General features: G+C 39.5%; 2 protein-coding genes across 3 annotated transcripts; both read right to left on the bottom strand.

Moving 5' to 3' along the window:
* Positions 1–711: 711 nt before the first annotated feature.
* wipf3 (WAS/WASL interacting protein family member 3) lies at positions 712–16,323 on the bottom strand. 2 transcript variants are annotated; one of them, XM_066715665.1, is made up of 9 exons: positions 16,224–16,323; positions 15,833–15,962; positions 9,777–9,913; positions 8,184–8,316; positions 6,891–7,028; positions 5,288–6,049; positions 4,793–4,951; positions 4,311–4,412; positions 712–4,052 (listed from the first exon to the last, which is right to left on the bottom strand). In XM_066715665.1, the coding sequence occupies exons 3-9, from the start codon at positions 9,870–9,872 to the stop codon at positions 4,012–4,014; spliced, it is 1,431 nt and encodes a 476-aa protein (XP_066571762.1). In that variant the 5' UTR covers positions 9,873–9,913; positions 15,833–15,962; positions 16,224–16,323; the 3' UTR covers positions 712–4,011. The 2 variants fall into 2 exon arrangements, with proteins under 2 accessions (XP_066571762.1, XP_066571761.1); XM_066715664.1 differs by lacking the exon at positions 15,833–15,962.
* Positions 16,324–21,533: 5,210 nt separating this feature from the next.
* LOC136760321 (proline-rich protein 15) lies at positions 21,534–25,008 on the bottom strand. Its single transcript, XM_066715663.1, has 2 exons — positions 24,592–25,008; positions 21,534–23,856 (listed from the first exon to the last, which is right to left on the bottom strand). The coding sequence occupies exon 2, from the start codon at positions 23,828–23,830 to the stop codon at positions 23,495–23,497; it is 336 nt and encodes a 111-aa protein (XP_066571760.1). The 5' UTR covers positions 23,831–23,856; positions 24,592–25,008; the 3' UTR covers positions 21,534–23,494.
* Between the last annotated feature and the right edge of the window lie 696 nt (positions 25,009–25,704).

The raw sequence follows: 25,704 nt of genomic DNA, 5'->3' as shown, positions 1-25,704 counted from the left end.
GTGCACTGCATTTATTCAACAGAGGGAAAGGATCTTGCATTTATAATTTCTGTTGTAGCTTCTTTCTTATAGAAACTGTAAAAGCTACAGATTCCTAAACCTATTCCTGCTGCCATTTTTAATAATGTTTCCAGCTGTGTACTACTGAATTTACCATACAAGTAGGTCAATTCTCAAGATAAGCAGGCTACAGTGGTGCGTTTCACTTAATAAAACATTGATGGTTAAATGGTTGTGTGCAGATGATCAACATACAACTATACTTCTTCAGGAATACAAATTAACTTCTAAATATACTGCCATCTGCCAAAACAAACAGCTGCTTTTCAGGAGGTAAAAGTCAACTTTGAGAAATTGCATTTTGGCACCGAGGTAAATCAGGCATCTCTATCTTGACAGCACGCAGCTGTCAGGGGTCGCTTCCAGGTTGCTGTACTTCATCAGCGTGCATCACAAGGGACACACAGCCCCGCTGGTCGGCTGCTGGGCATTAATGGGTTAGCGCTAGAGGATTTGGTTCTTTTTCTTAATAACATAACTTGCATAGCAGCAAACACACAACACACAGATGTCACTTGAAGCTCCAAAGAGCACTTAAGACATTAGCTCTTCATTTTGTGCATACGTGGATCAGCGCACAAATGAGCACTTAACATTAACCACAATAACATGAAAGCAGACAAACAAAAAAAGATGGATATAAAACACCAATAATTGAATTGAGATTTATTTTTACAGAGGAGTTCACATACATAATTTAACTCTTTACATAAATAATTGCATTAGACTTATTATAACCCGGTTATACAAAACATAATACAAACTGTTTTGTTGTAACTTATCTGATTAATTGAAGAGGTCTCCTTTTTATAAATAGAGCTGCAATTTACATTTCTGAAATGTTTGCAGAAGCATCAAATGCATTTAACAATTAAATCTGTTTGGATGGCAATTTGAACGTGTCAAGATTGTGATCTACAACCGATACAGGATAGTACAGGCATATTCTGCTTCCTGTGCATTTCTCACAGCGTGCCTCTGCATAGCAAAGATTCATTACCTACTATAATACAAAGGCTACCATCCAGAGATGGAAAAATATGCAGCTTAATTAAGTTAACACATTTTTCCTTTATAATTTGTTGATTTATTTATTTCATGCTCTGATAAGTGCTGTTAATAAAGATAATTAGTGTGCCAATTATTTTAAATTGACAAACAGAGCTTCACTCACAATGTAAAATAAAATTGTATGGACGTTTACATACACACATAAATAAAACTGTGAATAGATTTAATTTTTTTAAATCCTTTTTTTCTAAACACAGGCACATGTTGCCACAATTGAAAGCAGGAAATACTAGACCATGGTGAACACAAATTACTAGCACTATAATCAGTGTACCTGATACCAAAGACCTCTCACGTCATTAGCCTCATTTAAGATTCAAGGATACAACAGCCACTTTCTCAGTGAGAACACTGAAGATATATAACAAAGTGATGTGACATAAAACCAACTTGACCCGATACTAAACACTGAAGGAGGAAAATAAATGTGCAGATGGGCTACAGGGAAGAAGTGGTCGTTATTTCCAGAATCACAGAATGCAGTAAATCCATTACTGAGATTCAGGATTACATTTTAACACAAACATGTATGGACAATAAATAAATCCACAATTAAGGCTGTTAACTTCATCAGTACGGTTTTATTTTATATTGCATATTGCATTGGATGTGGTTTTAACTGGTTTTTAGGGTTGGATGTTTTCCTACAGACAAAATGACACAGCACAATGCCAGACACAGCACATGCATGAATTTTGTTTGAGGAAATGTAACAAATTGATGCAAAGTGTTGCATGAAACATTCCAGCTGAAGGCCACTTTTCTCAAGTGCATTGTTGATTATCAGTTGCTATTGGAAATACAATCACTCCCAAGATGCTTTGCAATCAGATCAAAGACAAAAATGACAATTTAAGGTTATAGCACAAGAAAGCCAAACACTGAAGATACCAGATTTGTGTTTCTGTGAACATACATTTTCTTGCTGAAGGTGTCACTTTATTCTAGAAAACCACAGAACATCAGCAGTAACATTATCCCAGTCCTCCCAAGCACTAATTTGAACATGCATGGGACATGCATCTCTCATCCTGTCCCTAAAAGGTGTAATAAACAATCCTGTATTCTGTACACAACGTCTGATGCATAAACTGATATGAGATACTGGTTTGGGTGAGTTATACCTGTGCAGCTAGATAGTTGTACTATTTAAGGTTGAGGGGAAGTGTCCCAGTTATACATTGAAATGGAATTTATCTCACAAATGTGACAGGCCCATAACTCACGACTGCCATAGGCAAATGTGAATAATCTCAGGCAGGTATATAAGCAAGAGCTGTACGAAGCTGAAACCCCATTAGGTTTCCCCCTCGGTGCCAAAGAAGACTTGAGTTATTTTCTTAATTGCTTCCTCTTTGAGTTTAAAAGTAGAAGCATATTCTCTGTTGGCCAATATTGTGAGATCCACAGGAATAAAAGGGCTCAAAAGATTAACGTTAAGCGAAGTTGTGAGAGCGAGGAAACATATGAGCTTATACAGTTTAGATTGTCTTGCTTTTCAGTATCTAACCATCCAGGATTTTCCTCTCTAAGTGCAGTATATAGACAATTATAGCAATTACTGTGGATCACCTACCTGTATATATGGAACTGAAAGCCATCGCAATAAAACTACATACCAAGTAAATCCCTGATTGTTTCTAAACAATCTTGAAAGATTCCGTAAAATTCGGTTTATATATATATATATTTATATAATTATTAAAAGGAGGGATGTGAGCATCTATATTATATGGCATCAATTTCCAAACCATAAACTGCACAGGAACCATTTACAGCATAGGAATAAAGATTGCCACGTGCAGCCCAATGGATTAAACAATGGCAGTTTACCCATCAGCAACATATTGGGCGGTATATTCTGAGCATATAAAAGTGGAACATTCGAAGGCTGCTAATTAGAATTTTAATCTAATCTAAATTTTAAATGCGAAATTTGTCGTTTAATTTCACCACAATATACATCACTATAGTGGACAAAATAACATTGTGACTTATTCTGTACTTCTGTGACATACTGGATAAACCTAGTCAGTACATATCAATGTGCAGCACATTTTGTTGTATAGTAAGCGTGACCCCTTCATAGTTTTACTATAATACAAATACTGAACTGCTGTACACAAACTGTTACATACAGTAATTCCCTATCCATACACAAGTATGAAGCTAATTCAATATTAGTTATTGTTCCTGTCAGTTAATGAGCAATCCATTTGTAAAACAATTCACCCAAAAACTATCCTAAAAAAAAAAACTCAATCAAGTTTCCCCAGCGCTTAAAGTAGTGCATTTAAAGTAGATTTTTAATTTTCACTTAATTGCTTTAGTTCTTAGTCTGACTATCAGCTGCACTATGCAATTTTGTAGAACATTTAATATTATAAAGCTTTCACAGCGCTCGAAGATGGGTTGGTGGGGGGTGACAAACTAAAATACAGAACAGAACATGGCATCTTATCAGCTCAGCAGGAATGTTTCCTCTAGATCGGCATGCTAATGATTAAACCCAGGCGGCTGGTTGATATGTACTGTACACTGTCAGGACTTCACATTGCACCACCGGGTGTCACTTAATCCAATTAAGTTAATCGACAATCAATGTCGGCAACGTATTCAACATCCACATAAAACAAGTCCAATGATTACAAAATGTACAGTCAATATTTATATCTCCAGTCCCTGGTTTAGTTTACTCTGAAAGGCATGGGTGTGTGGCTGTGCTTTGCCTGCATTACAGTGAATAGCAAAATGTTTAAAAGGCAGCTGTGCTCTGACACAAGGGTGGTTTCAGTGGCCAAACTCCTCACAGTCGGGAACACCATCTCTTTCTTGCACTGCAGTATGATGTGTAAAGAAATGTCACACACCCATACCGTCTCATCGCACGTGTGTTTGCAGTGCAGGCGGTTTCGAGTTCACTGGAAAGCAAAGAGAAAAAATGACTTCTTAGGAAGCGATGACTTGCATTGTTCCATCAACATATTTTCACAGAAAATCTAATCAGATGGGGACTACAAAAGTAGAATACAACTTTTTTTTTTGTTTTTAATTTAAAAATCCAAATGTGTGTCACAATTCAGTTTATTGGTCCCTTGCCAATGTAAGGTGGAAAAGTACAGTGCATTTACATAAGCCTGGATGATTTGAATTGTTATAAATGCATGACATTCTCTTACCTCTTTGTTCTTTGCTTGGATATACTCTGGGAAATGGCTTATACTCATCGGGGGGTGGAAAGTCATCTATTGAGTGAAAATGGAACTTGGACTCAAAGTCATCTGAAAAGAGAGAAACAATACAAACAATTAACGGATTAGTTAAATTCCAAATGATGTACTACACCTTGAATGGTCCCAGAAAGAATAAGTGAGGGACAAATCCGTTGCAATACACAACTAAAAACACGTGTCCTGCACTTTACAGGTGGAAGTGAATCATTGCATCATACAGAAATGTAGTATAAAATCAGCAACATTCAGACTGTTTGTCTCCTCTTGGGGGTTTCCAAGGCAGCCGTGCTTCCTTTAGTAATGTCTCTCAATCTCTTCTGTACCTCTCATGTTCAAATAATGACAGTTAAAATCACATAAAGAAGGCCGAAATGCCCTTTAGGATTCATGTAGTAAGTGCAGTGATAGGAATGTGGATTGTTGTGTACCCAAGGTGTGCATGTGCCCGTTCTTCTGCACAGGAGGCGGCGGGGGTGGGGGTGGGTGATTGGAGGTCCAACCGGGGCTCGGTGGCACGTGCCCCCGACTCGAGAGCTCTGTGGTGGGTGAACGGGCAGGCGGGGCTGGGGGCGGAGCCAACCTTCCACCTGTTGTTGGAGAAAGTGAAAGGAATAATGGAACAAGAGACAAGAGGAGGAATACTTTGATATGTTACAGACTAACGCTTTACACCCTGATCTGAGAATTCGCTACTGTTTATCTTTTATACTACATAAAGACACTTAGATGGAGTGTAATTGACACCAAACCTCCACAGGTCTATGTTTAATACACAGAAAAAACAACTGGGAAAATCAATAAGGCACTGCTGAACTGCTAAACTCTCATTAAATGGAGTGCAGAATATATCAAACTGCTTTTTAATCTCTTTCTAGACACAGTACTGAAATCTGTTGCTCTGTAATGAACAGATGGGTAAATACCTCCAGCTTTGGGGATTCCGGGGGGCCGTCTGACTGGTACTGCAGTGGGCAGAAAATTAGGAGGTGGGGGCATGCTGGGCCTGAGGGTAGGAGAGGGCACCGGGGGGAGCTTTGGTGGCGGCGGTGGGATTGTGCACCCTTCTGACCAGTTCCCTCCCAAGGGCAGAGGGGGAGGAGGAGGAGGGGGCATGAGTGAGGAGCGACTGGAGGGAAAGGAGAAGGAGGTGGGCGGAGGTGGTGGTGTGGGAGGGGGAGGCGGCGGTGGGGGGCCGAACTGGCTGTCCCTGAAATTGGTGTCAGAGGTCATGGGAGGGGGAGGAGGAGGAGGGAAGAAGATGCCAGAAGACCTATCAGGGACACTGGAGGGAGGAAAAGAAGGAGGAGGAGGAGGAGGAGGGGGGATGAAGGGCTGTGAGGAGGAAGAGCTCTGAACTGGCAACCAGGTGGGTTTACTGTTCTGTGGCGGAGGTGGGGGGGGCGGAGGAGGCCCGGAGGGGGAAGGCGGGTTTTTGCCGGGTCTCTCAGGCGGCGGGGGTGGGGGGATGTTTGGGATGGGGGGCACGGAGGCTGTAGGTTTGGTGTTCATCGGAGGGAGTGGGGGTGGGACCGACGCCCCTGGACGGCCAAGGTTCCCTCGTATTGAGATTGGGGGCTCGGGCTGCTTCTGCACTCGGGGGGGCTCGGACACAGCAGCAGAAACACCGTCTGGAGTTCGTTGTGCTGCCGGTCTGATGCCGCCGAAGGATGGGCCTGATCTGGAGGCTGAACACACAATGTACATTGATTAGGACTGCAGGGCTTCTTCTGGCATCATGATGAACCAGACAACCTCATTTTGCCAGGTATTACATCCTTTCAACAAACAATGTAGCAATTAGTCTAAATCAATATTTTGTTTTAGCGAATTAACTACACTTAATAGGCACACTGACAATTTATAATGTGCACAATATACCATATAACATATGCCTAACACACATTTCAAACTATTAATGTTTTTGAAATATATATTGATTTACCATATAATACTGAAAAAATAACTTAAACTAATTATTCAGCTTTACTGATATTGCCTGAAGTTTTCATTCAACCACTTTTGTCGTTTCAACATTATTGCTTTATTTATAAAGGGATATAATAACATACGAGTAATGAAAATAAATAATGAATGCTCATTTATGATTTCACTGCTGTTCTCCCAGGAGCTTTGAAACTGAAACACCAGTCCTAGCGGCAGAGATGAAAAATAGAACTAATTATGAAAATAAAGTCTATGTTGGTACTTTATAAGGTGGTCATTAAAATGCAAAACTGTTTATTCGGTTTCATATCCCTGAAATCCTTAATAATTATGAAAAAAATAAGCAAATCCTAAACATTACTCGTACGGGGTAGGAAAAGCCAGAATTTTTGGAATTTGGAAAGTTTATCTTTTTTAGTCTCAATGAGCTACTGTCAGCTATAAACAAATGGGTATTATACTTTATCACAGAAGATTAGTATTCAGTCATACAATCCTATCCTATTTTATAATTCTCTAAATCAATAAAATGAAGGTACTTGACTATACAGGCTGATATTACACTTTAGTCTTGGTCATTACCAGGGTTCTCTCTCTGGCCTGCAGGTCTGAGGACAGGAAAGCCCCCAGCAAACAGGCCTCCCACAGACGGCACAGTGCCCCCGGCCCCAACCGAGGACCCCCTGCTACTGCCTGCGTCAGGGCTGCTGCTTTTTGGTTCTGTAATCCAAACACAGACAGTTTCCAATGCATTCTCATATAGAAACAAAATGACAGTAACCAGTACTCAAAGCACCTCTTCAGTGTAGAAAAAATAATCACATACAGAACTGTTTTGTGTAAAAACGCTGCTCACTTCTGAAACCTGAATCAGGCATTAAAGCACCACTAGGGGGTGAGTTTTTCTTTTTCTTGAATCAGGTTGTTTTCATTCTTAGCTAAGCTGCTACAATTATTTGACTTCTTCCCTGTTATCAGACTGCATTAATATGCACACGTGTAGGCCTCTGATTCAGTAAGTAATTCTCTCTTCACTAATACAAACATATATACACACCTTTGTTCTTTCACACATTCATAAAGGAGTGCGTGCTCAACTTGGGTGTAACTTTATTTAGTATTCAAGATCACTCCCATACACGTTCAGTCAAAGAAATATCTCAAGTTCTCAGCTCTTATTTCCTCATTGTTTTTCCATTATCCTTACTTGACCTACAGGAAGAACAAACTCCACTGTGAAATTAAGTGGTGCAGTACCATTTCTATTTTAAGCTCCTGGTTTTCAGTTTCTTTTTTGTTTATCTAGTATTTTTACATTTGTTATCAGTGTGAGAAGCTCATAATTCACTAAAGAGAACTGTGCCTTCGATGGTACTCAAGAAACTTGTGAGCAAACATCACACTGTGAGAAAAGTATTTACTTATCAACCTCACAAGCTCTCTTCTGTTCTTTTCCACAGATGGCCACATTGTACACGGATCACTGGATCCACTATTTAGGTCTGGATCATGCAACTCGGAAATAATTTGAGGTATGACTAAGGCAGCGAGGAATGCTTTTCAGAAGAGGAATAAGTGTAGGTTTTTAAGTCTCAGAACAGGCTAAATCCCTTTTAAGCTGCTTCATAAAAAAATAAAAGGGATAAACAAATCTCTTCAGAAATTTGCAGAACCTTTTAACCCATCTTCCCATTATGACATTTTCTGTAGAAGACCAACTGTCTCAAATTTGGAAACAGAAAGCATCTGAAAAACTGAATTTAACCTTTTAGAAATGTACCAAGCACCAAAATATAATAAACAAGATCTACCATAAAACTAAATATGGTGCAATATACTAGTCACAGGCACATATAGTACTGAAGATTAACTTACTGTCAACCACGGGGGCACTGCGGTCATTTATTTGGGCCACCTTTCTCAGACGAGCCCCTTTCTGAATATCAACCAACAGCGCATTTCTGCCTTTCTGCTCATCACCCTTCAGTTTCGGAGGCTCGTTATTGCCCTGTCGGCACAGTTATTGACACAGTTTGTAAAGAGACACAAGAAAAACCTTATTACACAACTCATTTCCCTGTGTCACTTCATTCAATTGCTGCACACATTTTATAAGGGGAGATATTGTGACACTAGGACTTCTAATCAAATGCTCCCCAGGGCTGAAAAGCAATTGCTGCACCGGAGAGAGGGAGACTACTCAATCGTCTGCACACTCATTAACGCATGTCTGGAAAGGGTGGTGTACAGGAGGAGTGTTATAACCCAAGACAACACAATTGTGCATGTCAAAAAAGGCTGACAGGGACAGAGTTGATGGCTAGAAGACATTGTTAACTTCACTGAGAGATTTCTGTATACATCACAGTCTGTATTGTGCATTAAGCTATACTTCCAATAAGTGTGGTTGTTTAAATGAACGTTTTTCTCTGAAATGAAACCGGGCACATCTGAAATATTCCAGAAATGTCCCCTTCCATTGTAAACAGATAACAGTTTTGTAGATCTAAATAAAATTTTACATTGACTATCCAGAAAGTGGCATGAATGAATTCCAAGGCCCAAGGCTGTATTTTCTGGAGTGAAATAAACGAACACCTCCAGTTTCAGACCAAACATTTTCAGTGGCAGGAGGGACAGGGACCAGAGTCCAGCAATAATTATATATCCGATTCTAGACACTTGCCCCAGATTTATGAATGGAAAATAAGGGAGAATGATTAATCACACATATTGAGGAAACGAAAAATGACACTATTATAATGATCAGCATTCAAATGATTTCTAATTGTCTCTTTATGTTAAATTATTGCCTTTCTGCTGCATCGCCAGAAGGAGTCCATTATTGGATGTCATTTATAAATGTTCAGTGAAATATTATTTAACTGTGTAATACTCGATTGATAGGCTTATGCTGAACACAGTAAAATATGAGTGGACTGCTTAAATTAGCTGACCTGACTACTGCAAATAACTTGGCAATGTCCCGGATTTGAAGCTTATTTTCCTGTTTTCCGAGATCAAGAGTCATGGGAGCGTTTACGGTGTTCTTCTCTGCCCTGAAATCCTATCTCTGAATAAATAATGTAATGAATACAAGGAGGCATGCGAGCCACGGGGTACAAAGAAACTGCCATCATTTCCATTTTGCACACTACCTATGCAGGTCTGTGCAGAAAGCCTGTGCTTTGTTACAAAGACCAATTTAAATATGTTCCTGTGAGAGCAGTGGAATCTATCGGCTCAAATAAGCGCATCAGGAGCCATGGAAAACTGGCTTTAATTCATTTCTCTCTATATAACCTGGGTATACATTTAGGGGACTTTTTAGGGCAGTTTTAATATCAAGCGTTAAAAGGGTATTGTACACATTCGATATGTCTGGCTGCTCTGGTTAGCAGTGCTGTGAGGTCCTGTTACAGTAACACCAGCTCATTATTGGCGATTACAATTGGAGGAGGCACTTACCTGGGAGGGAAGAGCAGGAGGCGGGGGAGGGGGCCCAAACGCAGGGGGAGGAGGAGGAGGAGGAGGAGGAGGAGGAGGTGGGGGTGGGACTGGCATTGCAGAGTGTCCGAATACTGTGACCAATTACTTTCTTTAACCTAAAGAGACAAAGATTCAAATACAAATAAACAACAACTCCTTCAAGCCAAGGAGGCAAATAAAAGGAACTTCAAGGTAAATTAGGAGAATCAAGTGGAATATGACGGGCCACAATAATTCCATTGAATGTTTTCTGTTTTCTATATTTTCATTTAAAACAAGAACAAAAATGAAAAAAGGACGATTAGTTAGTTAGTCATTTAGTTAGAGAACATGTGTCAGCAAAAGCCACTCAAAGGGCACACATCTGTTACTGTAGACTCACAGGACTGCACACCAGACACAGAGGACTGGTACAGAGACCTTGTTTTGCAAACTGATTAAGGTCAGAAGGGCCTGATTAGACCAAACCAGATTTCAGCCAGGACAGCACAGAAACATACAATTCAGATAAACCTGGATTAGGTCAGTCTGGAGTTTTAGAAGATTGAGAATTATAACCTAATTGGTCCTACAATACAAGACTTGAGAGGAGATTAGAGCAAACGTGTAATCACAAGAAACATACACAATGTTTCAAATGAGAGCAAGTCAGTCTGACTAATTTAGCTTCTCAGTTGCTTATCAACACATATCTCAGGATGCTGATTAATATGAACGCAACAAGCATGAACTACAGAAGCAGTGTTACACTCTATGGAATTTAATTGAAAAAAATGATCAATTATACTGCGCAATATAGATTATGAAAACAGCATCAGGAGACAAGCGAGAGAAAGCTGCATTATAGCAACCAGTACCAGACCAACCAGCATTTCTGTGACATGGAAAATGATGTATGTATGATGATGAATGACCACAAGTCACAATTACAAGTGACTCATTCACAAATTATTTGAAATTCCAGTTATTATTGTAATAATTGGGTCCTGGGTCACAAAAATTCAGAATTCTTTGAGAGCTCACAACAGCTGACGTCATTCACTACGCAGCTCAAGGTTGTCCTTGGGGAAAAGAGCAACTAACAATGAGAGCCATTGTTTAAGGCACAGCCAGGTCGACGTTTTGTACATTTGTACGTGTAACGAAACAAAATGTGTGCAACCCTATACACTCTACAGCCAAGTCCCAATCGGCAGGGAAGTGAATGCTCCATGAGGAGACTGTTTTGTTTTTGTCCTGTAGAAAATAAAGTAGTTCTACTTCAGCATGCGCACTCTCAAGCCAAAAGATTTAAATCAAATTAAATTCAGCTTTAAAAACATACCAGAATGGGGTCACTTTTAGATGGCAAAAATGCTGCAACTTGGTACTCTGCCACTCAAGATTTACTTCAGTAGGCTTTAATACCCAAGGTAGGTTGCTTTTACATCTCCGTATCTTGCACTTTAAAAATACCATCAGTCACAGAAACACTAACGAATGTATGAGCAGCCTAGTTAACAAGAGTCAAACAGCTATAAAACCATGACTTTACATTTGTATTCTAGGGTTTGGTAATTTTAAACAAATATCAAAGCTTGATTAAAATAAACTACAGTATTTTTCATGCATTTTCCATGTTATAATATTATTCATTTAGTTCCATCCCAAATGTCTTTTCCTGAACCTAAATACACACAAAATGGTCTTCATGCTAAAGTGTCATTTTACAGCAGAATCAAAAATTCAGATTCAACGGTTCCTCTGCACAGCTGTGACTGTCAATCCATGGGCCTGAATACGTCCACACATTTTTACGTTTTATGAGACTAACCGTCAGCTGACTTCCTTCATGATCTATGGTCATCCTTAAATAATTAAAATTCTAATCAAGACTACAGGCAAGCGACTGAATATAAAATACATAATTACCTGCAGGACTGTGCCTAACCTAATTATTTAATAACCAAAATCAGATCAGATGAGCTTAATTGAATATGAACAATTTAGAGGGATTGTTTGAGTGTTGGGGGGAGCACTGCACTACAGTATAACAGTCTGTATTAGTAATCTCCTTGCCATTTTAAAATGCAACATTCACTCATAGCATTGCAGTTCTCACGGCCTGGCTACAGCTGTTTCCACGCTGACATCTGTGAAAAAAACACAAATCAATCTCCTTATGAAAACATGTTTGATGATATTTCTCAGCTCATTGAAACACAAGAACACAGTTTAAAGGAAAGGAAACAAAATGCTTTCAGGTCACAAATGTCTTCTGAAAATAAATGATGAGGTTTCTGCTACAGATGTTTATGCACAATGAACTCTCTCTAACCACTAGTGCTTGTCTATTGTCTGTCATTTACTGGAAAACTGCTGTACTAAATTACTCATTACTGTAGTTAGGCATTACTTATTGTGCGTGTTTTCTAAGAGAAAGCACTGCGATACATGAATATAACCTTGTTATTTTCCTTTTAAAATAAACACCTAATTGCATCAAGGAATTCACCTACTGTGCTGTGAGAAAGCAACTGATGAAAAGACAAACCTTAATACATCATACTAACAAATGATAAGAGCATGTGACAATGTGGCATTTACTCTAGGAAGCGCTTTATCACGGAAGCATCTACAGATTACAATCTTCCTCGGGGCTCTAATATGGAAAGAGTTTTGTATGGTTCACATCTCTAGCTACACCCAATGACAATACTGCAGCTACACTACTATCTTGCAAGGAGAAAATTTAAAAGGCAACAGAAGACAGTCAAAGCTTCGCCCATACTCTCAAGATCTCAAGAATAGAGAAGGAAATCAACTTTACTCGAAGACTAACACACCGTCACAATTTGAATCGCCTTAAAAACACTTGGATGGATCTCAGTGTGGCAGGAATATCTAGAATTTTTTATGGTTTACTGTCAATACGGTTCAGTTTCAGCCCTGAGCTAAAAACCATGCATATTCCTCAAGATCAGGCAGTAACTATTGAGCGCAGTTTATTTGGATGCAGTTTTCGAACTGAATGAATTTCTCTCATTCTGTGCTCGGCACTAAGCAGACATTGATTTGTGTCAAAGATGCCATGTAGTTTCAGCCATTGTCAGTTCATTTTTGTTCCATTTTTTGTATTAAAATGGGGAAGTTTTCGCACTTAGCTGGAAAAGTGAGCAACTACGCATATTAGCATAATCAAGATTGGAAATCTAAAATGAAGAAGTGATTCTGAAGTGAAACAATCACTTATTTTACTGGAACCCAAAAGGAAACAGAGAGGAAATATGCTTTAGATATTCTTCTACTTTTTGTGCACTCGTTTTTTTAGTTACTGAAAACTGATTTGATTCGATTTTTCTCATTCCGCTACTGAAGGGGGAAGCTTTGGTTCATGAACGCTTTTATTGAGCACATAAGCACTTTTCATTGAGGCAAAATAAGTGAAGGCTAGGACAAAAATAACTTAAACTGTCTGGAGCAGTCTGAGTCCCTGCAGCATCACAAAGTATCATAGCACCAACTGACCTCCAGCATTACTGAAATTACTTTTGGAGGTAGGTGATATTATCATGCCACGCAGGGCACTCCATCTTTGCCAGTTGTTCTTTAGATTTTAGAGCTTTTATTGCATATTCTTCATTACTATTATCCACATTAGGTAAGATAGTTTCCGCTTTATAACACTTCTTACTCAAATTACATGTCACTCCAGTTACAGGGACGCTCACGTATCCAAGTTTCAGACCCTCATGAATTTCAGACTTAGTGGATCAATAATTTTAACCTGTAAGAGGCATACTTTGCACGAAGGAAGTTATCAATAACACTGTTCAGTCATCTGTTAATGCAATAACAGTAAAATATAGTATCAGTGTAACTCAATACATCCTATGAGGAGAAGGTCAACATTCAACCTGTTGAAAATCATTTTAACAAGCACTGACAGATACAATTGCAGATATTTGATAGTTACATTGACACCGGAATTTAACAGAAATGTAGAAACAGACGATATTAAATGCTAAACTGAAAGAAAACAAGGACGGACTTTGGTACTACAGTCAAAACATTTATTCTCTAAAATTACATTTTCATGGATCTAACAAAGGCTACACCTTGCTTCTACTAATGAATTACTCTGGGTGTATACAATTAGTCACACACACAGCTTTCGAAAAGCGGTCCTCCCTGTATGGCTCAGCAGTTTGCCCCTGTTCAGACACACCTGTTTTGAGCCGCTTCCCAATTAGCAGAGAGAACTCTGGGCAACACCCTTCACAAGAAATTGTAGTACCAGGTATCTCTTATTTCCCTAAATAAAATCATCCTATCATGTATTCAGTTATAGTCTATTACCTGTTTAAATGTAATGTTCTGATCAAACAGTATCCTGACAATAACAAATAGGTTAATTTTGATTTGGTGCAGTTTTGTCTAAATAGAAAATAACAAACGAACAACAGCACTGGCAACAAAAATCTATGGTTTTAACTTGAGAGGTTTTATGACGGTCAGAGAATCTGCGACAGCTGACCTAACAACTGCCCTGAACAGCTGTTAAATTGCCATTAAATTTCCCATCTTTATTGAAAGCTACTTTCTAATCAAAAATAAAAAAAAACAGGAGCTCTTGAAAGCGTGTGTGTATGCCATTATGGCTGTAGCATTTGAAATAAAACATAGCAGCTGGAGTAGGTCGGCCTGAATGAAAGAGAGCTCCTGGTAAATCTATTAACAATATTATAAACAACAATAATAGGCAGCTAGTGAAAATTACACCCACAAACAATCCAGCATTAATACACACAGGATTGTGAACTGTGCTTTTTAAAATGCCCTGCGCTGCTTGAGCACAATAACTGGGAAATAATTCTGAAAGCACAATGCAAATACTGAAACAGTCACCTCATTTGCAAAAGTACGGACACATTTCACTGCTAGCACACAACATGCAAAAACAGAACCCAGCTGGATGGCCAATCCCATAAGGCCGAACTGTTATTTTAGCAGAAAATAGAGGAAGAGTATTGGTTTCTAAGAAAAATATAGATGTCTACACCAACTGCTCTGGGAATTAATCATTTACTATCGAAGAACCCTAAAAACAGGATCCTGCCAGTTCTGTACTCAATATTGGCAATCTGTGTACAGTGGTTGCCTCCCTGAAGTGATTAAAACTGCCAGTGTAATAATATATATCACCATCAGCCTATATCAATCCACTGCTGGATGAAGGCCTCCCCAAGATGTTCCCACTTGCTTCGATCTACAGCTCAATTTTTCCACATCACGCCTGCAAAGTTTATGATTTCTCCCCATCTTCTATGTGGTCGTCTTCTAGATTTTTTTTTTTTTTTTTTTTAATTTAGTGGGATCCATTCATATATTTTTTTTTCGCCCTTCTGTTATTCCAAGCAGACATCTCTCCATGCTCCCTTGTGTTGTCCACAGTTTCGGTCTCATTTGTGCATGAAGTGACCATGCACCACAGCCATAAGTGAGCACTACCATATTCAGACTGCTGGGCACCACTATAAACCAGCTACAAAAGAAATGAAATACTTGTACTATACCATTAGTAAATTGTGATGTTGACCCCATTTGAAATCTCTTAATATTACAGGTATAAAGTGGAAAGGAAACAGTCAACAGCCCAGAAACCCGAGCAGCAGCCTGAGATGCACAAGACAGGACTGAGCCCCGTGTTGCTGCAGCAACGGGATTTAGTGTCGCGCAAGTTGCCACCAAAAGGGACAACAAACGGGCTGAGCGGCGACACTGTCCCACAGGCACTACTGAGCATGCTCTGTCCTACTCATTGTATTTGCGCTCTAAAACCAGTTTTCCCACGCAACGTCATAATGCAACCTAGCATGTCCACCAGCCAAGGGTTTATTGCCATTTGTGGACTTTGTTTTCCCTAGTATATGACAATCAGCCCTACCCAAAAAGTGTAAATGCACGCACACATACACACACACACATACATACATAAAGGAAAAGATAAAGAAACGGACTCTCAAGATCTATATTGTTGCCGTCTCTGTCCTCACCTGCCTGCCGGTTACTGTTTCAATGTTATTTCCACCTGTAGGAGAAACAAACCGGCCACCGCTGCTCAGCCTGCGGGCGACACAAGCGCTCCAGCTGCAGCTTTGACCTGGAAGATAGTGTTACTGGCGCCTGCGAAAGTAAAAGCCTATATTAGGAAAATGAGGACATGAAAACGCACCAACAAGCCGGCTATACCGAGGGGACACGGGGTGTCCCTCCTGCGTGTCGCGATCAGTCATTAACAGGAGCCGGTGCAGAAAGAGGACGAGAACAACGTGTGCGACTGCGAACAATCCGCATTCCTGCACTCGAGCAGCAGCAGCAGCAGCACACAGTACAACTAGTACAACAAATCCCCAAACTTGTGTTTACAACTAGTGCCTTACTTACTTGCTTGCTTGTTAATGATGGTTTTATAAAGTCCAGGAAACTTCCCCCCCTAGATCTCCTGTGTCTCCTGTCTGAAGTGGGTCCATTGCATGTGTGCTGATGGGGGGGGGGGGGGGCAGAGCCAGGCCACACCTGCTCCTCTGGCGCACAGAGACACGCAAACAGCCCCATCAATCACCCTGCCAGCTGCACGGAGAGGCAGGCATGGGTGCGACAACCCACCCCCATGAAGGAACAGTTTTCAACCAGTGCATCAAATGTATATACATATATAATACACCAGCATTTTGGTACTTGATTACTTTTGAGCCAATGGAAGCAAAATGGTTAACTGGGATACATGATTACCTTTAGGTGCTGTGGCCTGCCCTCCCTGTGCAATAATGGTGGCACTAATGTGATGATTTGGCTTGTAAATGATGTAATTCTGGAGTCAAATTAGGTGTATGAGCAAATGAGCAGTGCACAAGCTTTAGAAAAACAAGTGAACAGCCATGCCACGATCAAACAGCAAGTCTAGGACATTTTGGTTTGGTCAAGCATTCAGATCAGTTTTATCCCCAGAAAAAAACACAAAAAAACAAAAACATAAAATGTGTGTTATTGGGTTGTGCTGAAAGATTAATGAGAAATCGGAAATTACCTGGAAGACAGCAGGCAACACTTAAACAAATGCGTAAGATGAAATAGGTAGTACCCAGAGAATTTAAAAAAAGGTATACAAGTTTTTACTCCCAATTTCTAGTGTTTTCATACGTTGTTTCTGCTGTTTGTCTTGTATTCTTATGGCCTGAGGCGTCAGGTAATTATCACTGGAGAATGAAGTCATCCTTCATGTCAGCATCACAACAGCAGCCCAGTCATATGTGCTCTGTCCTGTATGTGGACAGGAGGGGACATTCCATAGGTCAGCCCCACAGACACAAAAGAGCTTTGTTTCTTTCTTTCTTTCTTTCTATGCATTACCTTTTCCACAACATGTTTTGTCCTTTGACATATGTCATATGATATGCAGTGTATTAGAGCCATCTACTGTTAAATCACTCGGTTAAGACACTATATACAGATGGGTGCCAAATTAAAGAAAAAACCTGAATAAACTAGTGGAGGAATATAACGAATGCAGATGCCTGCAAACAGGTGTACTGCATGATACAATTAAGCAATTAACATCCTATCATGCTCTGTGGCTTGTATACAAATGCTGAGCACCAGTGGACCTTGATTGTGGATCAAGATGGCAAGAAGAAAGGATCTAAGTGACTGTGAAAGGGGGGTCATTATTGGGGCACGAATGGCAGGAGCTTCAGTCACAAAGACACTCAAATGCCTAGTGTCCTCTGCATTTAAATCTATGGGAAAGACATCAGTAAATAGGATTGGAAATTGTGGTTGAAAGCACACATTTGATGACCGTGATGCTCGTGCATCACTGCGATATGTAAGGACAAACAGAAGAGCAACTCTTTCCCAGGTGACTGAGAGTGTCAATGCAGGACGTGATCAGACTGTCAGCAAGAACAGTGCATTGAGAACGACACAGAGAGGATATTATAGTAGGGCTGCAGTGCAGAAACCCCTCATTACAAAGACAAATGCATTTGAGAGTTCAGTGGTGCAAGAACCATAGGCACTGGTCTACAGAGATGTGGAACAAAGTGATATGGTCTTATGAGTCACCCTTCACCATATTCTCGACAAGTAGGCCAGTACATGTGTGGGACACCAAGAGAACGATACAGGCTTGACTGCTGGACCCCTACAGTGAGGGGGTCCGGAGGCTCTGTTATGCTGCGGGGGGCATTTTCCTGGCATGGGTTGGGACTACTTGTTGCCTTAGAGGGCACATTAGAGTTATTCTGAGTCATCACCTTTATCCTATGGTGACACATTTCTATCCTGATGGGAGCGGTCTCTTCCAGGGTGACAATGCCCCCATCCACAGGGCACGAGGGATCACTGAATGGTGTATTAACATATAAACTGTTAGGTCCATAAATATTTGGACAGTGACACAATTGTCATCATTTTGGCTCTGTATGCCACCACAATGGATTTGAAAGGAATCACACAAAGACTCAATATGTGCTTTAAGTGTAGACTTTCATCTTTAATTTGAGGGTAGTTACATCCAAATTGGGTGAATGGTGTAAGAATTACATCAATTGTTATATATGGTCCCCCCAATTTTAGGGGCTCAAAATTATTTGGACAAACTAACATTATCATGAATTAAATTGTGAGTTTCAATACTTGGTGGCAAATCCTTTGCAGTCAATGGCTGCCTGAAGTCTGGAACCCATAGACATCAGCAGATGCTGGGTTTCTTCCCTGGTGATGCTCTGTCAGGCCTGCACTGCAGCTGTCTTTAGTACAAGAACAAGCCCCAAGAACAAGCAGGAACTAAAGACAGCTGCAGTACATGCCTGGCAGAGCATCACCAGGGAAGAAGCCCAGCATCTGGTGATGTCTATGGGTTCCAGACTTCAGGCAGCCATTGACTGCAAAGGATTTGCCACCAAGTATTGAAACTCACAATTTAATTCATGATAATGTTAGTTTGTGGTAATGTTCCAAAGATTCCACTGCTATTCCAGTGATTTCCATAGGGGGGCAGTCAAATGTTTACCAAGAATCCCAAATGTCAAATGTCTTATCCTAATAACTGCAATGGCTCCATCTAGTGGCCAATGCAGTGCAACACTTTTTGTTACAATTATTACTTTTCATAAACAGAACAGTCTGTATTGACATTAAACTGCAACAAAAGGATTGATCGCAAATGCCTTTATTTTAATGATATAACAGTTCATAATGAAAAATAATAATAATATGAAGGAAGCAATAATTAGTAATACAGGTTTTTTTTATATATATTGAAAAAAAATATTTAGGGGAATGGAATTCTATATATGTGCAAATAAACTGCATTATTTGAAAGTAAATTATCTAGTACAAACAGAACAGTTTATGAATGAAAGAGTTTATGCTGTTATGTTATTTCCTGACTCAGAAATTAATATATTCACTCCAGAGGAATTTTCTTGAATCAAAGTTTTAAGAAAAAATTGAAGATAATTTGTTTATGTGTGGATGTGCTAGTGCTGTAGGCTAGTGTTCACAATATAAACTATATAAATAGAAAATTGAATAACAATTTCTTCAAAGAAAAGTCTGAATTGCCATGTTGATGCTCATTTGTGTTTCATGCCAAAAGAGGCAATAAATCAGTGTTAATTGATTCGTTTATAGTCACGGTGAATGCTTGTACTGTTGTTTCAGTAACAGATCTAATAAAGCATTGTTCCTGTGGCTACATCATAGATTGCATTTGAAAGCGCATCACCTCCTGGCTTCTTCATTTGTTGGCTTTCTTCCTTTCCCACATCATTCGCTCCCAGAAACCGTTTGGCTTGTGTTTTTATTGCCTGGGGTGTACTCTCTCACTGCATGATTTTAATGATGTGTGGTGTCTTATTTCCTAGCACTTGTTCTGCTGAGTGTTCAGGTGTAACATGCCTCGTCATCTGTCTCTTGAGTGGCGCAGCAGTGGCCCAGTCATGTGACCAGTGCTCTGTTTTCCTTGTTGACATGGTCCATTGTCTCTACTCATGCCAGGACTTGTATTTTTCAATTGCCAGGCTGAATAATACATATATAAGTTATATATGTGTGGGTGTGGGTGTGTCTGTGTTTATACAGAGGGAGAGAAAGATTTGTTTTTTCATCGTTTATACCCTCCCTGGTTTTACACAGCATAAATGTTAAGAGTGTTACATCCATGTTCTTTTAGGTGCTACATCAGTCTAATTTGATCACACATCCCTGCTCCTGAGGGGACAGTTGAGAGTTAGCCCTTGGGCTGCACTTTCTTCTCTGTACCAGCCAGTAACTGAGCTCAAATTGCTCCTTTCATTCAGGGAGAGAACACACACACACACACATATATATACATATATATATATATACAGCTCTGGAAAAAATTAAGAGACCACTCCAAGTTCAGAAATCAATGTTAAGTGGTCTCTTAATTTTTTTCAGAGCTGTATGTGTGTGTGTGTGTTTATAATACATCCACTTAAAGTACAGATTACTTGATTAATTCACATAAGTTATATTTATAATACTTATAAAAGTTTTGATTGAAGTAGATAGACAGATAGATACAAATATGACAGAAAAAGCATAATCTGTTGTATCACAGATTATGTATTTGTGTTTCTTAAAAATGTATTGTTCTGCTTACTTACCTTATCAAATCGACTTTGTATCATGCAGTGAAATAATGAACTTTGATTTGTCTTCAGGTTAAAGTTAATGGTAAATTATTAACCATTCTAAACTTTTCTTGAGACGGATGCCAATTGACCAAAGGCTGAAACATGATTTGTGGAAAGTTACCACAAACAATAAATTAAATGTATTTATTTGTTGTGGTAACATACACATATATATATATATATATATATATATATATATATGTGTGTGTGTGTGTGTGTGTGTGTGTGTGTGTTAGATGGAAGAACATTTAAAAGGGTATAATTGAGCACAGGTGCATTTTGCTTTTTCCTCTCTCTTCTGACCATATGCCCATCTAAACTATTATTCAATGCATATTTTCAACCACACCCATGTCAACAGTCTGGTTTGTCTCTTTTCAAAGAAGTTGACTTTGTTGATATTGTCCTTAGACAATGTGTTTTAATATGATATTTACAACATGCTGTTCAAAAGGGGTAGGGAAAGGTGGCTGTAAAGTGATTTTTAAGTGGATACATGATATATTTTATATAGACTCTTTAAAATTCATGTATTGATTGCTATATATTTTTTAATTTACTTCGTAAACAGCTTCAAACTGTTAATATCATTTTTTATATCAGGTAATACGTATTTTGATATATCTAATACAGATTTTTAATTAAATTAACTGTTTTTAATACATAAATATGTAATCTCAAAAAGCCATTAATATGGATAGTTTATAGCCCAGAATGCACTTATTACAATCATCCCTGAAAATACCAGCTCTCTGCATATTCAGGTTTGATTGGCCTTGTTAACTCTTTCATTGTCTCTCACTGCTCTGTGAGTGTTACTTTGTCTGTTAAATATTTAATAAATATGTTAGCACTGTCAGCTAATGTGAGCTAATTATTTTCACTCAAAACCTGATTCTTAAGAAAATAATATTGATACATTAGTAAAAAGATGGGGTCTTGCCCTTGCCCTTCAAAGAGATTAGCTTCCAAACACCTTCAATACAATCAAATATTAGATTTCCCCTCACAAAGAAAGCCATGTGCCATGTAGAAGTGAATACAATGTTTTATTATTGACAATGATGAACCTTCAATGGCCATCCTTTTTAAGTTTAATAGGATTCAATTTTACATTCATAATGTGTATTATTTGGTCGTATTGTTGCTCCAAGGGTTTGCAGAACGTCAGTGATATTATAGGGACTGTATGCCTTCACTGATTAATTCCAAGTCTTATTAAAATATACTTATGAAACCACCTAATGTTCAAAACAGCACTTTCACATACTTCAACGCCATCTTCAAACACACTGGAAACATGTCAAGGCATAATATAGCCCTTATCATGTGACTTTTAAATAACTGATGATTCATTGAGGTAAGAAAGTCCCCAATCAATCCATCAGATTCTAGACTTTTCTTCTCATTTTCTAATGTGAACTCTTCTACCTCTCTAGCTATTAGAAACACATTGCATGAAGATTGAAATTGCCCTTAATTGATACAAAAAACAAGATTGATGGGGCTGCCCTTGGCTCTGAATTGATCTGAAAATATCATGTGCAGCAAAAATATAATTTATAAAATATAATTGAGTCATATTTACCCTGTGTGACTTTTAATGTGGTATAAAAATATTTAAATCCAACTGCGCAATTCTATATCATTGCCAAACAATCTCTGCAAAACAAACTAAATGAACAACAGCATATGTAAAGTCACAACAATTCTTCACATAAACAACAGATCCAAATCGTTTTCACCCCCCAGTCATAAACACAGCACCCATACCTAATAAACATCCTTCAATCTGCAGCAGGTAACAGTTCCTTCATTTTCATTTGCAGGCAAAAATGGTTAGCTGAGATATAAAATTGAAGAGCACTGCTGGGCATAGAAAAGGCCACCCTTACTTCTAGAACAATCCAGGGTGTCAGCATTATGTGCAGAAGCAACAGCAATGAACATTACATGATTTATTTGGGAGCTTTGGACTTTAAAGGATTCCTGCTACTATAGTTGGGCAGATCCACGTACCACCCATTAATGATTTAAATATACCTATAAGACCACTTCAATTCTGGAATTCATGGTGTTAAAGGTCAAATTACTGCTTCACTGCTAAATTTTTTGTATTAAATCTCACCAAGGATTACACCGATTGCATATGGGGTATGTTTTGCCAGGTCACCAGTGTTTGTTACTTTGTGTCACTAGTTTTAAAATGATGATTATTAACATTATTATTATGTATGGTCTTCAACCCATCCCAAACAAATGTAAATCCCATTGGTATAAAAAACAACTACACAGCATGTCAATAGTAATTATTTAAAAAAATTAAAACACATATGATACAACCTAATATTAATAATATGCAAACATAAAAATAAAAAAAAAACCTTGACTGATGACAGTATAATTCCTTAATAATGCTTAGCAGTCTCTGAACAACATACTTGCTTGCTTAACAATACGACACCTGAGCAGCTGTTTTATACTGAACTCTTCATTCTAGGAATTGGATATATTATTCATTCAATATATTCCGTCCTTGTATACATTTCTTCATTGGACATATAGTGCAATTCTGCTTAGGTCGCCCAATGAAAGAAACCTCACCCTTCAAAAATAATGATAAATCCTTCCCCCCAAAAAAGTGCTTGATATTCGAATGTGGATATTCTTTTAAGAACAAATCAATTAGACCTGAATTAAATGCCAAGGCTACAACATGTGTAAAACCAGTATCTTCCCAATGTAGCATCCCAATTCAAAAACACACATTGCACGTCATCTGCACCAGCTCTGAGTCAGAACAATCCAATCTGAACACGCAGTGAAACGACACTGCCCAATATACGCCCCTAGCATGATCTGACCTGATCCGAAATAAATATGTAATGATTGCTTTCATTAACTATTTAGGTCTTCCATTGACAATGAAATCCCACATGAGGGCCCCACGTCCAACATGTCCCACATCCATCCCGAGTGAAAGTCATGGCGTCAGTGCAGGTCTTCAGTGACTCCAGGGCTGCTGCCTTCGTAGAAGTTGTTGTTCTCCGGCAATGTTGCGCGCACTTTCCTCTTCTCCTTGAACCGGCCGGATCGGGAGATTTTCAGATTCCTGCGGAAAGTCTTGTCGTTGAGCGCCGGGTCCAGTTTCTGCTCGTCAAAGTCCGGCTCGGTCCTCTGGTTGGGCGGCTGGTTCTCCTGCGAGTCGGAGATGAGCGCAGCCGGGCTCTTGTCCAGCGGCGGCTCGGGACCCCCCTCATGCTGGACCACCGACTCCTTCTTCTTCCTCGTTGTAATGGATTTCCACCAGCCGTTTCTCTCTGCCATCCCTGAACTGCGGGGCTTTGCTATACCTGAACAACCATGACCGTAATGTTTTATTTAAAAGAACAGGCTACGCATTAACATTTGGATGAACTGGGTTATGTCTTCATTCGTATAGGTAGGCAACACCGAAACGGATATCTTCAACTAGACGACACATGAGATGAATGGCAACCCGGGTCCTGCACGAACGGGGTCCTCTCCCCGCTGGTTTTGCCCCCAAACGAGCTCTCAATTATTTAATTGAACCCTTAATTGAGGCATTTTGCTCACATTTGACTTGTTAAATTGTGTAACTGATAAAACGGTGTCTCCTTAATAAGTTTCTGATACAATTGTACAATTAACTTAAAACCCATACTGCTTAAAATAAGTAAAAGGCTCTGATGGAGGAAATTAGTTCAATTAAGGGTTCAATTAAGTAATTGAGAGCTCGGTTGGACTGGGTAGGGGCTCCCCCAGGACCAGGGCTGGGAGCCACAATTGATAGATGGATCAACATTCATTTCCATTGACCCGGACTGGCCTCCTGAAGAAGTACACATTACCTACAAAAAAGTACATTTCTGAAACGTCAAACGTATTGTTTCCATGTAACTAAACTAGTAATGGGCAACCCAATTCACACTTATTCATTATTGTAGTAGCTTACTAATGCATCTATGATCACTGAAGTCTTCAACCATGAATACAAAGCAAAGTGGAATATTGTCTGCCGTGCAATGTCTCTCGGCGGTGATTCCTATATGTGCAGACTGACTCACCTGATGATATTCACACCTGTCCTCCACAGAAGACAAGCCCAGGACACCGACAACACGTTATTTCCCCCCCCCTGTTCTCCTCCTTTGTTAATCCATGTTTCGGATTTAAGTTCGTTTTCTGTCAAATGTGAAGTAGATCAAACGGTCCCCAGAGGCGTGCCAGTCGCCGAAAGGCTCTCTTGTCCTTCCCAAGCTGGACCTGGTTTAGACGCGCACCTGTCCAGCGCTGAGAAACACAGACATGATGCTTCAGAGACTAAATGCACTTCAGGTCCCGTTTCCCACAGAGCTCAGATCCAGCGCCCCATGCAACAACACGTCCTGGTGGAAAGCAAGTTGATGGACTGGGTTGCTGCTGCTGGAGCGGACGGGCCAGATTCCTCCTGTACCTGTCAGGTGCGCAGATAACGCACCTCCTGCAAACGTCACCCGGCTCCCGAAGCGCGCAGGCGGGCTCAGTGCGCAGGTGTGGGCGGCGCCACCTGTTTCCAAGCGGCTCAGAAACTGTGTTGCCAGCACAGGACAATGCACCCTGCACACCTTCATATCAGAAACAAGAAAACCCAGCCCAGAACGAAAACACAATGTCTCCAATGTAAATTATAATTGCTGCTGCCCAAAATAGTATCTACTTATGTAAGTGTGTGTTTTTGCATGTTATAGCTCACGCAACAGTAACCATCTTCTTTGAAACCTATGCAGGTAGAGGTATTATTATTATTAATGCACAGCTACCTATGAGTAGGTAGTTCAGTTATTGTGCTAAGAGAGATTACTACCCTGCCGTCAAAAGTAGAGCACATTTATTTTATACATTTACAAATTATATATTACATATATTTCTATAGAGGCAGCTAACATTGATTTCATAACATTCGAAGGCCTGCGGATGTCAGCGAAGCAGCATGTGTCAATTTGTAAGGCCATTAATGCACATTTTGTAGAACTTCACAGATATTAAAAGGCGACCGTGTTATCAGTGTCATTTGAGAGTTATTATGGTGGCAATAATGTGAGCCCATTGCGTCACCTGAAAAGAAAACAGATCCCAGAAGGCTTGCGGCTTTTATTTACAGCAATAACAGCATATCATTTGGCACGAAGGGACTAAAA

This window comes from Amia ocellicauda, chromosome 10 (genome assembly GCF_036373705.1).
Source record: "Amia ocellicauda isolate fAmiCal2 chromosome 10, fAmiCal2.hap1, whole genome shotgun sequence".
NCBI lineage: Eukaryota > Metazoa > Chordata > Actinopteri > Amiiformes > Amiidae > Amia > Amia ocellicauda.
Note: the sequence above shows the minus strand (reverse complement) of the source record. Positions and strands in the feature narration are given on the sequence as shown.

What these genes read in the sequence shown, in the direction of transcription:
- wipf3 (XM_066715665.1), bottom strand. Translation starts at nt 9,872, where the DNA reads ATGCCAGTCCCACCCCCACCTCCTCCTCCTCCTCCTCCTCCTCCTCCT. An exon ending in CTCCTGCTCTTCCCTCCCAG is followed by an intron (nt 8,317 to 9,776) that starts GTAAGTGCCTCC and finishes CTGTGCCGACAG; the next exon opens with GGCAATAACGAGCCTCCGAA. An exon ending in CGGAATCCCCAAAGCTGGAG is followed by an intron (nt 4,952 to 5,287) that starts GTATTTACCCAT and finishes CTCCAACAACAG; the next exon opens with GTGGAAGGTTGGCTCCGCCC.
- LOC136760321 (XM_066715663.1), bottom strand. Translation starts at nt 23,830, where the DNA reads ATGGCAGAGAGAAACGGCTGGTGGAAATCCATTACAACGAGGAAGAAG.